Source organism: Pararge aegeria, chromosome 21, assembly GCF_905163445.1.
Source record: "Pararge aegeria chromosome 21, ilParAegt1.1, whole genome shotgun sequence".
NCBI classification, from domain to species: domain Eukaryota; kingdom Metazoa; phylum Arthropoda; class Insecta; order Lepidoptera; family Nymphalidae; genus Pararge; species Pararge aegeria.
In genome coordinates this window covers 7,621,762-7,633,467 of record NC_053200.1, presented here as the reverse complement: position 1 = coordinate 7,633,467, position 11,706 = coordinate 7,621,762, and the positions used below count along the sequence as shown (strand labels likewise).

At 35.3% G+C, this 11,706-nt stretch overlaps 1 protein-coding gene across 2 annotated transcripts; it reads left to right on the top strand.

The window, feature by feature from the left end:
- The first annotated feature begins 2,589 nt into the window (after positions 1-2,589).
- LOC120633510 (solute carrier family 46 member 3-like) lies at positions 2,590-10,938 on the top strand. 2 transcript variants are annotated; one of them, XM_039903729.1, is made up of 8 exons: positions 2,590-2,985; positions 4,695-4,955; positions 5,463-5,637; positions 7,506-7,683; positions 8,712-9,090; positions 9,657-9,897; positions 10,077-10,141; positions 10,524-10,938. In XM_039903729.1, the coding sequence occupies exons 1-8, from the start codon at positions 2,877-2,879 to the stop codon at positions 10,529-10,531; spliced, it is 1,416 nt and encodes a 471-aa protein (XP_039759663.1). In that variant the 5' UTR covers positions 2,590-2,876; the 3' UTR covers positions 10,532-10,938. The 2 variants fall into 2 exon arrangements, with proteins under 2 accessions (XP_039759663.1, XP_039759662.1); XM_039903728.1 differs by having other exon boundaries at positions 10,077-10,193.
- Positions 10,939-11,706: the final 768 nt, after the last annotated feature.

Genomic DNA, 11,706 nt, shown 5'->3' with positions numbered 1-11,706 from the left:
CTCTGAAACATGGTCGTTAACTATGGGCCTCATAAGAAGGCTTAGAGTCACTCAGCGGGCGATGGAGAGAGCTATGCTCGGAGTATCTCTACGCGATCGAATCAGAAATGTGGAGATTCGTAGAAGAACCAAAGTTACCGACATAGCTCAACGAGTCGCGAAGCTTAAGTGGCAATGGGCCGGGCACATAGTTCGGAGAAAGGATGGACGTTGGGGTCCCAAGGTGCTGGAATGGCAGCCCCGTACTGGTAAGCGCAGCGTTGGTCGACCCCCAACGAGGTGGACAGACGACATTAAGCGCGTCGCAGGTAGCCGTTGGATCCAAGCGGCTCAGAATCGTGGAACTTGGAACTCCCTACAAAAGACCTATGTCCAGCAGTGGACGTCTATCGGTTGATGTGATGGTGCGATGAAGCTTTATGCTCTGTGACATAAAGCATTTGAAGTACGTGACAAGTTGTCCACCTTTCGCTCTTATACTACTGGCATGGAAAACAGATTTTAGCCATTTTAGCTTAGTTTTCATCATTTTTGTATATTTAAGGACTTTGCAAAGTACGCCTTATATCAAACTTGATTCTTAATGCGTTAAGCGCAAAATAATCTGTGATACAACAAGTCAATTATATGAGTAACTAAACTTATTTATGACTGCTTTTTAGGGTGATCTATTTTGGTCGACACTTTTAGGTATGTCTTGCGTAGAAATATTTTTAATACGTTTACAAAAAAAAAAAAAAAACGTAAGTGGTTTCTAATTACTTACCTACTATTTTGTTTTGTTATTGTACACTAGTGAGTACTAAAAAAATCCTACTAATTAAATTTAATAGGCCGTGTAATGTTTTTTTTAATATTTTGTGTATCATTTATTAATTTTTTTTTATCAATAATTAAAAGTAAAAAAAAAGTTTTCCTATATGTTATAAACATAGATAAATTAACAAAGACAGGAACAAAACAGCACACAGCACAATAAAGTGTCAAAGTGGTTCACCCTTACTGCTATTTATATGTTCATGAATGTTTTATATGTTTTTAACTTAGATAATAAGGAATCTGTTTGGAAAAAATAAAAGAAATATTTTGAAGTCAAAGTTTTTAATTTTTTTTGCCGTGATTAAAATCTGAATAAAGTATATAATTTTTTTCAGTTATATACGTTATTTTAAGGTTGTCTGTTATGTTGTTAGATACTTTAACTGGCGATATCTTGTTTTACTTTTGAATTTTTATGTAAGTAGTCGTTTATTTTACAAATAAAAGATATACTACTTTTATATGAAACCGTGCGTAAGTGGGCTATCATATTTTTTCATTGGTTATTTAAAGCAGCACTAAAAGTCCTCGCCTAAGTGTTGCTTCAAATGATCCCATCCCTTCTCTGAAGTTGGCAAAGCGATTTTTTTTTTTAATAAATAATGTTGATAGAAGTTGATGCAAGAAGATGAAAATGTAGCCATTGTTCTACGTAGTATTTTGGAAAAGACACCGAAACGGAAATAACACATGTAATAAAAATGTGTTTAATAGAATAAAAAGTGTACTTAGTGATTTCCTAAATCGGAATTTTGAGCTTATTTTACCTCTCGTTATAATTTACGTAGCTCGGGGGGGACAGATCGGAAATAATTAGTTTGGTCCCCTTGTCTTAAGCAGGGGGACAGATCGTACTTTTTATTCTTATCATATATGGTGCCTATACAAACGCATTAGCAACAATAAGTTGAATGAGGTGAAACCTACGACTGGCACAAGGACGTCAAGTATCAACTTCTCTTGGCCTTTCGAATTTAAACGTTTGATAAATTGCAGCTAGCTAGAATATAGTAGCACGCGAAAATTATCTTCATTCAATTATCTTAACTAATATTAACGCTGTTTATTTGTTTGAACGCGCTAATCTCAGGAATCGCCAGTCTCAATATTATATTTTTAGCAACAAACATTGCATTGCATTTATCTAATAGCCAAGTTCGTGTTGAGGAAGACTTAAGAGAATATTATACACCTCCCTTAATAATGGCTCGAGGGCATCATTTTTCGGTAAATAATTGCCTAGTCTAGACATGTCACTATAATTTATTTTTCTTGAAAAGTTAAATGCTATAGAAAATCAGACTCTCCAAACTGACCAAAAATGTACCTTATTACCGCCATTTTCTAAAGCAAATTTAAACAAAAATAATAACAGTTACTATCTTTTCTAAAATACTAGCCGTGGCGTGCACAGGAATTTGGACCAGGGTAGGCATAAAGCATTAAAATGGCATAAAATGTCAAAATCCTCCTTTGTTGCCAGTTATATGAAAATATTAGGGTACGCAGAGCTTTTGTGCATATATGAAGTGCGCGCCACTGAATAAACATAAATTTTAAATATTACACCCCTCATTTGTTGCCTCTTTTTCACTCTTTACAAAAAAATCATACTAAACTGATGACTATAATAATATTTGCCAGTTTGATCATAACCTTAAATTTGCTGTTATTATAGCGCGATTGAGTCATGAATCATGATGATAAATAGTTGTTCATGATAATTTTGTATTAGGTACCTAAGACAACAAAGGAAGTTAGCTGTACATATCAACAGCTGTGCCGGACTAAACTACGCGAATTTTGTCGTAATCAGCTAATATATACGTATCTACGAAAATTTATCTATCTAGAGCCGTACCTAATGCATTTAAAATTATAGACGTATTTGTTAGTGTCCGGATATCATTGAAATATTCATTTAAATGTCTGTTTATTGTTGAATTGTCTGGTTTTCGTTTTCGTTACACATTAAGCGTCGATAAGTGGTGTATTATGTGTTTGTTCAGTTAATTTATTGCGTAAAAAGTATTTGTTACGACTTAAAGAGTGAAATAATGGCAGACAATGGAGACCGGTCTAGCCTTCTACCTTTGCCAAAGAGATCCATCGCAACTACTATAGAGTTGCCAATACTTCTTAATATGATTGCTGTGTCTCTAACAGGTTTGTTGTTGTTGATTTTTTTATTTAGTTAGGCGTGATATTTGGTTGTATTAATTACGTAACTTGGTGTTTAGGCCGCTGCTTATTTAATATATAATGTTTAATATTATATAAATATTTAATAATGGCATTCGATGGATTGGCATTCTCTTCCTTTGCCGAAGAGATCCATTCCAACTAAAACAGAGCTTCTTCCACTTCTTTATCAGTTTGCTCTTAAAAAAATATAGGTTTAGTTTTGTTGATCTATTAAACTACTACTTAGCTGTTGCCCGTGACCTCGTCCGCATTTTGGTGTAAATTCTTTAAAATCGTTTTGATTAGAAACGAAAATTGCTCACAATGAAGAATTTAATACATCAGCGTATGAGAATGAGATAGCATAGGTACATATTCTAGTTACGATAGAATCTTAATAATATGTTATAATGGTTAAAATTATTTTTAAGCTTAGTGAAAAATCATACCTTAATCACATTTATCCTAATACCTAGTCTTGACATTTTATATCTACCTCGATTTCTCGTATATTTACTTTCGGAAGTTTATTTTTTGCACAGGATTTTTTGTTTTTTAACAACCTTACCTGTGCTCAAACTTATCTTCGTTTTCACTAAACCTAGCTCGTTGATCATGCATCTTCAAATACCTACTGACAAAAATTACCTAATATAATATTTAATAATATAAAAAATAGTTATATAAGTAGACACTAGCTGTGCTCTGCGGTTTTACCCGCGTTAACTACGTATCACAGTGTAGTGCTACATAGTCTACAATTTCAGCCTTCTTTTTTGCATTCGCATTGACAGTAAAAACAAACCAAGTTTTAGTATAGATTGTAAAGATGAACCTTTATAAGGCATGTTGGACGATCGTGAGGCGAGTAACGACTACCAATAACAGTGTCCTACTGTGATGACCACGACCGCTCTGGCGAGAGTGTTATCACAAAGAACAAGAAGAAGAATGCGGGCATAAAAAACTAATCGGAGGTTAATTAAATCACAAAAACATTGACAATGGTTGTAGAAGCGTCAATTGTTAGTCAAGGGCGCGAGCAATCAATGTTAAGTCAGGATGGGTGAACTTCTTTTATCAGATCTTAGCGGGCACGCTGTTATCCACTTGGCATGTTTGCATGTATACTTATTACCTCTTAAGTAAGAGGTTTGCTTTCAGAATATTTAAAAATCTTTAAAAAATGTGTGCATAATTAAACTAAAAAAAAACCTTTCTAGTGAAATAATAATTCTTAAAATCTGAATGGTAGAGCGGATATTTTATTTCAATCCGGAGGCTCAGCTATAAATGTACCAAATTGCACTCAAATACGTTCAGTAGTTTTTGCGTGATGCGCGCACGAACCAACAGATATATAGACAAAGAGATAAAAAGGTATAAATATAGATATGTACAGATTAAAGACAGATAAATAGATAGATAGTTTTTTTTTTAATAATTATATCTACTGATATTTCCTCTAAGTGTAAGTGTAACAACTAAAGTATACATTAGTCAAAGTTAATTTAGGTAAACTAAAGCCGATGATTTCTAGATTAAAAAATAAAAATAAAATGCAAACTTTGCATGCTTACTAGTTACTATATAATCTTAATTGGGCGACAAAGGAGAATGGTTTAACAAAGACCCTCAAAGAGTAGCTACTTGAGTGATTTGTGCGATTTTCTCTTCTTTTTTTGTTTCAGGTTCGGCCCTTAGCAACATAATTCTATACAGGACGTGTGTACACTCCTTAGGTCACACCGAATATGAATGTAAACCATTTCTATCGCCGATAAAAACAAATGCTACCGCAGGACTAGAGGAAGACGTGCAAAGATACTCCACTTACATATCTACAGTGAAAATGGTGTTAGAGTACCTCTGCCCGGCGGTTTTGTCTATGTTCTTAGGAGTCTGGTCGGATACGTATGGTAGAAAGCCATTAATAGTATGGCCATTGTTTGGTAAGTAAGATATAATAACTTTCTGAACTTTTAATTTCTAAAAGTAAACTGTACCTTACCAGAGACAAAATTATAGGGTTCTCTTTACTTATTCCTTGTGTTCTGTTTTCCTTAAACAAACAAACCCTTTCAAATTCATAATATTAGTATCGATTAATAAGTTATTTCAGAAATTGGTCATTTTAGATTTTTATAAGTCGTCAGTTTAACACAATATAGTAGATAGTCTTGGGTTTATTTCTCGCCAAGGACTATTCTCAATATGCCGTGGTAGTTGCCACGTACCGTAGAGTACGTAAAGAACAATAATTAGGGGTATACCATTATACCGTATGGGTAACCATAATTGCCACACACTTATTATTTATTCACGTAGGTTTATCACCGGCACCTTTTAAGCGTTAATATGCTAAAGTAGGAGGGTTCTAAAAAGAAGCCCCCAAACAAACTTAGACGGATAATGATGTTTAGCGAACACTATGCCAAGTATATCCTAAATACTTCTAGGTATGGCGATATCGGGCATCTTGATAGTCATCTTCGCCATGATAGAAACCCTGAGCCCGTGGTGGTACGTCGCTACGGCAGTCCCGTTCTCCATCACTGGCGGATACATTGTCATGTTCACCGGTGCGTACTGCTATATCAATGATACCAGCTCAGCTAGCAGCTCGTCGCTTAGGTAGGATACTTAATCCATCTTGTTTAACCTTTTTTAAAACAAACATTTGTTATTCGATCCCAGATTCTCTATAACCTACACTGTCTAAGACACTAATGACCGTTTCACTAACGACGAACAAGGCAATGCCTATTTAAGTAACGCCTAATCTAAGGAGATTCCTAGGCATACATCCGCCGTTCACCAATAGTTATCACCTAAGAGTTGGTGAATGTTTTTTTCTATAGATATCCAAATTAATGATTTATATATTATGTTGCATTCGATTTAAGCGATGCCTTGGTTTAGTGAAAACGGGCACAAGTTGTTAAATTGGCCCTGTGTAAAAAGACACGACTCATCTTAGAAAAGAGGTATAAAACAGTTAGATTTAAATGTTATAGAATATATGTATATTGAAGTTATACTTCTTTTGGCGCGTTAGGGAAAAATGGTGAGGGTAAATTTTTACGAAGCGCGCGCACACCGTCAATATTCAACATTTTTTCTACAAACGTAGAATAACGCGAGAGATAAAAAATTTATCTTGTGACGCCAAAGAAGAGAAGAGACGAGTAGACAATATACTTAGCTATGTAGGTACTTATCACGATACCAGTGCACACGAACAGTGAACAGAACAGAACAGTGGAAGAAGGATGCGATCGTTTGGCCTTGCCTTTTCATTTGATTACCATTACGGCTGTACGCCGCGCTGTATGCAGATCATTGATACATATCTACCTATTTAAATTTCGTGCGCTCATAGTTTCAATACCATAGACAATCAGGGCCCATGAACCTATGTCTCAAAGAGGATATAAACTTTTATTCCACGAATGTGGGTGGGCTACATAACATTATTTAAATCATTATTTGTGAGAAAGAGGAAAAACACTACTTACTTTTAAAGTGTGTTATGATTTAACAATTTAAAAATACCTCAAATACATATTATCACTCTCTTGCCTTTGTTTCGGAGATCGTTTTATTTTGTGCCAAAAATATTATTGCCAAAGTATTTTAGTGCGATCACTGCCATATTTAGTTACCTACTAAAATTATTTTTGATGACCTTCATTTCTGCGCTATAAAAACTGCACCCAGCGAAAAAATAAAACACATTTTCGCTTTGAACGAGGATTCTTAATGTATGTAACCTACCTAAATAAACAAGGCTCTGACCGCGGTTATATTACCGGTGAATTAATTTGGTGGCTATCTCCCCCAACTTCCCATATGTACGATTTAAGTTAGGAATATCTATATATTGAATAAACCTATATGTAATTTTCCAATAGAAAAAATCATGTGTCGTGGTCACGTGCGTTTATTTGTGTCATCATCTTCTTTATTTTAATGTCCCACATTCTTCTAAGGGAAAAGGGTTCGGAGAGGGTTTAAATCATACAGCCACCACATTACTCCGGTTTACACGGATTTGCGGGCTTAAACGGTATCATCATTGCATGTCAGTGACAAGATTGGAACTGACATGCTCTCTGACGCACTGGCCAATTTCCAAACTCCGGTTCTTACATATTTCTTGACAGATAAACTCAATATGATTTACTTGCCTGAACCAGGAATCAAACCCAAGACCTAGCAATGCTTAGTCGAACATGCTAACTACTAAACTAACGAAATAGTAGGTACCTACGACAAATACTCCGGCTTGCTTCTCGTTGCCACCAACTCCGAGTGGCATGAGACGGAATTGTCATTCCACGTTGTTCCATAGAGTCTGGATGATGCGCTACCTAAATTCCCTAGATATAACTCGTATTATACTTTGTTCTCTAACAGAAATAGATTGCGCTAAGAGCAGGGTGGTCAAAAAGTTGGAACACTATTGGTATTTGATTGTAATATCTTATAATATTTTACAGAATGACAATATTGGACGCAACAATATCGTTGGGCACTATAGCTGGAAATTTGTTTAGTACTTACCTCATATTGACGATTGGAAACGTCTATCTACTATTATTAACAGCTACACTCAACGTGATAGCGTACTCCTTTGCAAATATATGGATAATGGAATCTTTGAGAGGGGCATTGGAGGTAAATATTTAGCCATTGTTAATAATTAATATGCCAATATCATAATTCTCAACTTATTAAGGCGCGTATGGATAAGCCGACATCGAAAGCATAGATTGATGTCAAGTTTAGTTCGTTTCGTATACAGGTCGCAACTTTTTTTTTATGCCAGTTTAGTACGTCGCGTATACAGGTCGCAAGTGTCTTTTATGCAAGTTTAGTACGTCTTGTATAAAGGAAGCAAGTGTCGTTTATGTAACTTTAGTACGTCGCGTATACAGGCCGCAAGTGTCTTTTATGCAAGTTTAGTACGTTTTGTATAAAGGAAGCAAGTGTCGTTTATGTAACTATAGTACGTCGCGTATACAGGTCGCAAGTGTCTTTTATGCAAGTTTAGTACGTCTTGTATGAAGGAAGCAAGTGTCGTTTATGTAAGTTTATCACGTCTCGTATACAGGTTGCAAGTGTATTTTATGCAAGTTTAGTACCTACGTCTCGAATCTAGGTCGCAAATTTCGTTAATGCAAGTTTAGTGTCGTGTCACCTATATAGGAAACAAGTGTTGTTTATGTTAGTTAGGTACGTCTCGTATAGAAGTTTCAACAGTGGCGAGCACTGGGTTGTACAAAGTATGCCTAAGGAAGAAACAACTACTTTGCCTAGTAAATTAAAAAAAATAGCTTATATTGGCAGCCGACAAGAAAAATACACTGGTTTCTATTCAGTACCTACCTTAATTAAAAAGGGAAACTGGTATATTATATACAAATTATAAAATTTAATTATAATCAGAAATAATTACTAAAAACAGACTAAAGTCGCTGTCATAGCTCAAATTTGAGGAGTTTCTGCGTTCTTCACCCCATCGCGTCTTAGTACTAACTAAAACTACTCTTCTTGCTTAGTACTTGGTATCTTCATGACATTTTGTAAATGTGGAAATGGATGTAGGTACGCGCTGGTACCTATGCTACTTCATAGCCCTTATGTCTTCCTATCCAAAAACAGGCAGTCTTGTCTTTATTTTCATCAGTTTATTTGTTTTTTAGGGTGGAGCATCAAGAGTTCTAGACTTATTGTACGTTAAAGAAATGACCAGCGAATGCTTCAAGAAACGGCCATACAACGGCCGTGCACAAATTATTCTTCTTGCAGTAATTAGAATACTACTGATCATGATAATCTACGGACTGAGTACTTTAGAGTACATGTATTCGAGACAAAAGTTGCACTGGTCCCTGCGACAGTACACAACATATTCGTCGGTCAGTGCGCTGATTATGTTCTTAGGGGGGTTCCTTGGAGTTATTCTGGTGCAAAAGTTGCTGCGGCTCGGCGATGTATCATTTTCTATGCTCGCATTGTTTACGGCTGCTGCCGATAATATGTTGAAGCTGTTTGCGGTTGAATCGTGGTATATGTATTTGGGTAAGTAAAAAGAGTATATGAAGCCCAAGATAAAGATGATTTGTTCTTTTGTTTCTATTCCACAAGAAAGCCCCCGACTGCAATCTCACCTGGCGGTAGTTAAGCTATGATAGTTACGTATATTCCACGCCTAGTCGGTTTACACGCGACATCATACCGGTACCTACGCTAAAACGCTTGGCACCGGCGGCGTTTTCGGAGGCAGGGTGCTAACTAACCACGGCCAAAGCCTCCCGCCAGACCAGACCAGAGAAGATTCAGAAATTATAAATTCGAACCCCGGATCACCAATACTAAATAATAATAAAGCAAAAAGTATTTTTTTATTTAGTTGAAATCTGAAACAACGAACCAGTCATGTTCAACAAATCTTTTTGCAATTCTTGCGGAACGTATTATGGTATAAACCTCGGAAGCCGAGCACATAAAGCAAAAGCGCAGACGGGCGATGCGACACGATGTTTACACCCCAACTCCCCCGACCCCGTGTAGTCGAGCACCTAACCACTGGGCTATCAGCGCTTAAAAAATAAATATCTATTACAGTCTAAAAAAATTGTTTTCAGGTTCAGCGATATCGCTGTTTAAAGGTTTAACAGGGCCACTGTTACGTTCGTTCCTCACTAAGAACTTCCCCATGGAGGATATCGCCAAAATTTTTGCATTCCTTTGCGCGGTTGAAAGCATTGGCCCAATGCTGGCACCGGTTATATTCAACTCGCTGTACAGCGTTACTCTGGCGACATTTCCTGGGGCAATCTATGTCCTTAGCAGCGTGATGAATGCCGCTTGTCTGATCATGCTAGGGTAAGTAAATATGCCTAGATTTTATTTATATAAAAATATATTTACTTTTTAATTAAATACGGCCATGTGCGAGTCGGACTCGTGCTCAATGGGGTTCGTACCTACTAATATCTTTGAAGATAATTAAATTATGCAATAATAATTAACACACAACACTAATAGATACAATTTATTTGCAGATTTGTGTTAATGTATTCAAGAAAAGGGTCGTCGGCAATCTATCAGACCATTGACAATGATATTGGTACAGTATACTATTTAATAATCATACCATTTAGTAAATTATTTATGTGTAGGTATGTACTAATTTCTGTTAAATTCATTCCGGATCATCTAAAAAAATCATCACCAATAAAATTTAAGTAAAATTTCATTATTTTTTTTGTTAGTTGTACCAGCGATAATGAACTTCTCCATTTTATCGTCTGTTAAAATTAAAAATAATATTGGCGATTATAAGTTCCGATTCGAATTTGATAAAACATTAACTCATTATCAATATTATATCATCATAAATATAGAGATATTCTCTTGTGCTAGTATGTAATCATCTACCTATCTAGAGTTCAAAGATAATTACTTCTTTTGTCCAATAAAGGTAGTATAACTGGCTGTTTTATTTACAGATTCATAAGATAAGATATGGTTTTTTGGAGACTGGCGAAGTACCTATGAAACTAGCAATCATTTTTGATATCTAAAAAAACAACAATTGAAGGTTTGTGATAAAAAAGAAAACAAAATGTTGCACCATGAAAAAATGGTGTATAAAATGTAACTATTTATCTTTAATATAACTTAAACAATTGGTGCCAAAGTTTTTGGTCATAAAAAAATCTTACCTAATTTGACAGGTCTATAAATAGTGCTGCCTGTCAAGAGAAACATAGCTCCCCGCATTTTATTAATAAGACAGATCTACTTTTACAAATTTATTACTAAAACCCCATGGCGACTTGGCCGCTCGCTAATCAAAATAATACTTCTTACTATTATTATTATTATTGAAGTCAAATGCACACACGAAAACAAAATACAAAGAGAAACACATAAAATAGTATATTGTGCAACAAGTGCGACAAGTTGTCGATTGCCCACGAAAGCGAAGTTGAACGCACGAGAGAAGCGAGTGCGGTCACTCGCTTGAGTGGGTAATCGATGTCGCACTTGTTGCACATACTATTTTGTATTACTCATGCGGGGAAAGTTTTTAAACTAATTTTAATTTAATTACAATTTTATTTATTAAATTAAACTGTCAGACGCGTCAACCTCAATTTGCGTGTGCCAAGAATAATTTGAGATTTTACAAATTTTAAAATGGGCAAACGGTTCTTTTTCAACCGCAACAGCGAGCGTCAAGATACTACTTTCCCCGCATGAGTAATACAAAACTAAAAAACTAGTTTAGATGTGCAAAGGACCGCCTTTGCACATCTATACTAGTTTTCTTTAGTTTATCGCTAAAGCGATCTCTAACCGAAAACCTTTGGCGAAAGTAGTTCATACAAGCAACGGGTTGGTGCGGCAACAAAAATTTATACCTACATAAAAATATTGCAAACTAAACTACGTGTTATAAATTCTAATACTAAACATATAATTATTATATATAATACATATTGTTCATACATATAATAATAAAAGTCTATTCCTTTCGTTGTTATTTGTCGCACGGGATAGCACTATATTTTGACTCGTCTATTTAGTTGGCACGATTGTCATAAATAATGTATTATTACATTATAATGTATATACCTTCTGTGATTACAAACTTAGAATAAAATTATTCGTGAGGCAGTATTTTAT

What these genes read in the sequence shown, in the direction of transcription:
- LOC120633510 (XM_039903728.1), top strand. Translation starts at nt 2,877, where the DNA reads ATGGCAGACAATGGAGACCGGTCTAGCCTTCTACCTTTGCCAAAGAGA. An exon ending in CTTTGAGAGGGGCATTGGAG is followed by an intron (nt 7,684 to 8,711) that starts GTAAATATTTAG and finishes TTTGTTTTTTAG; the next exon opens with GGTGGAGCATCAAGAGTTCT. An exon ending in ATCGTGGTATATGTATTTGG is followed by an intron (nt 9,091 to 9,656) that starts GTAAGTAAAAAG and finishes AATTGTTTTCAG; the next exon opens with GTTCAGCGATATCGCTGTTT.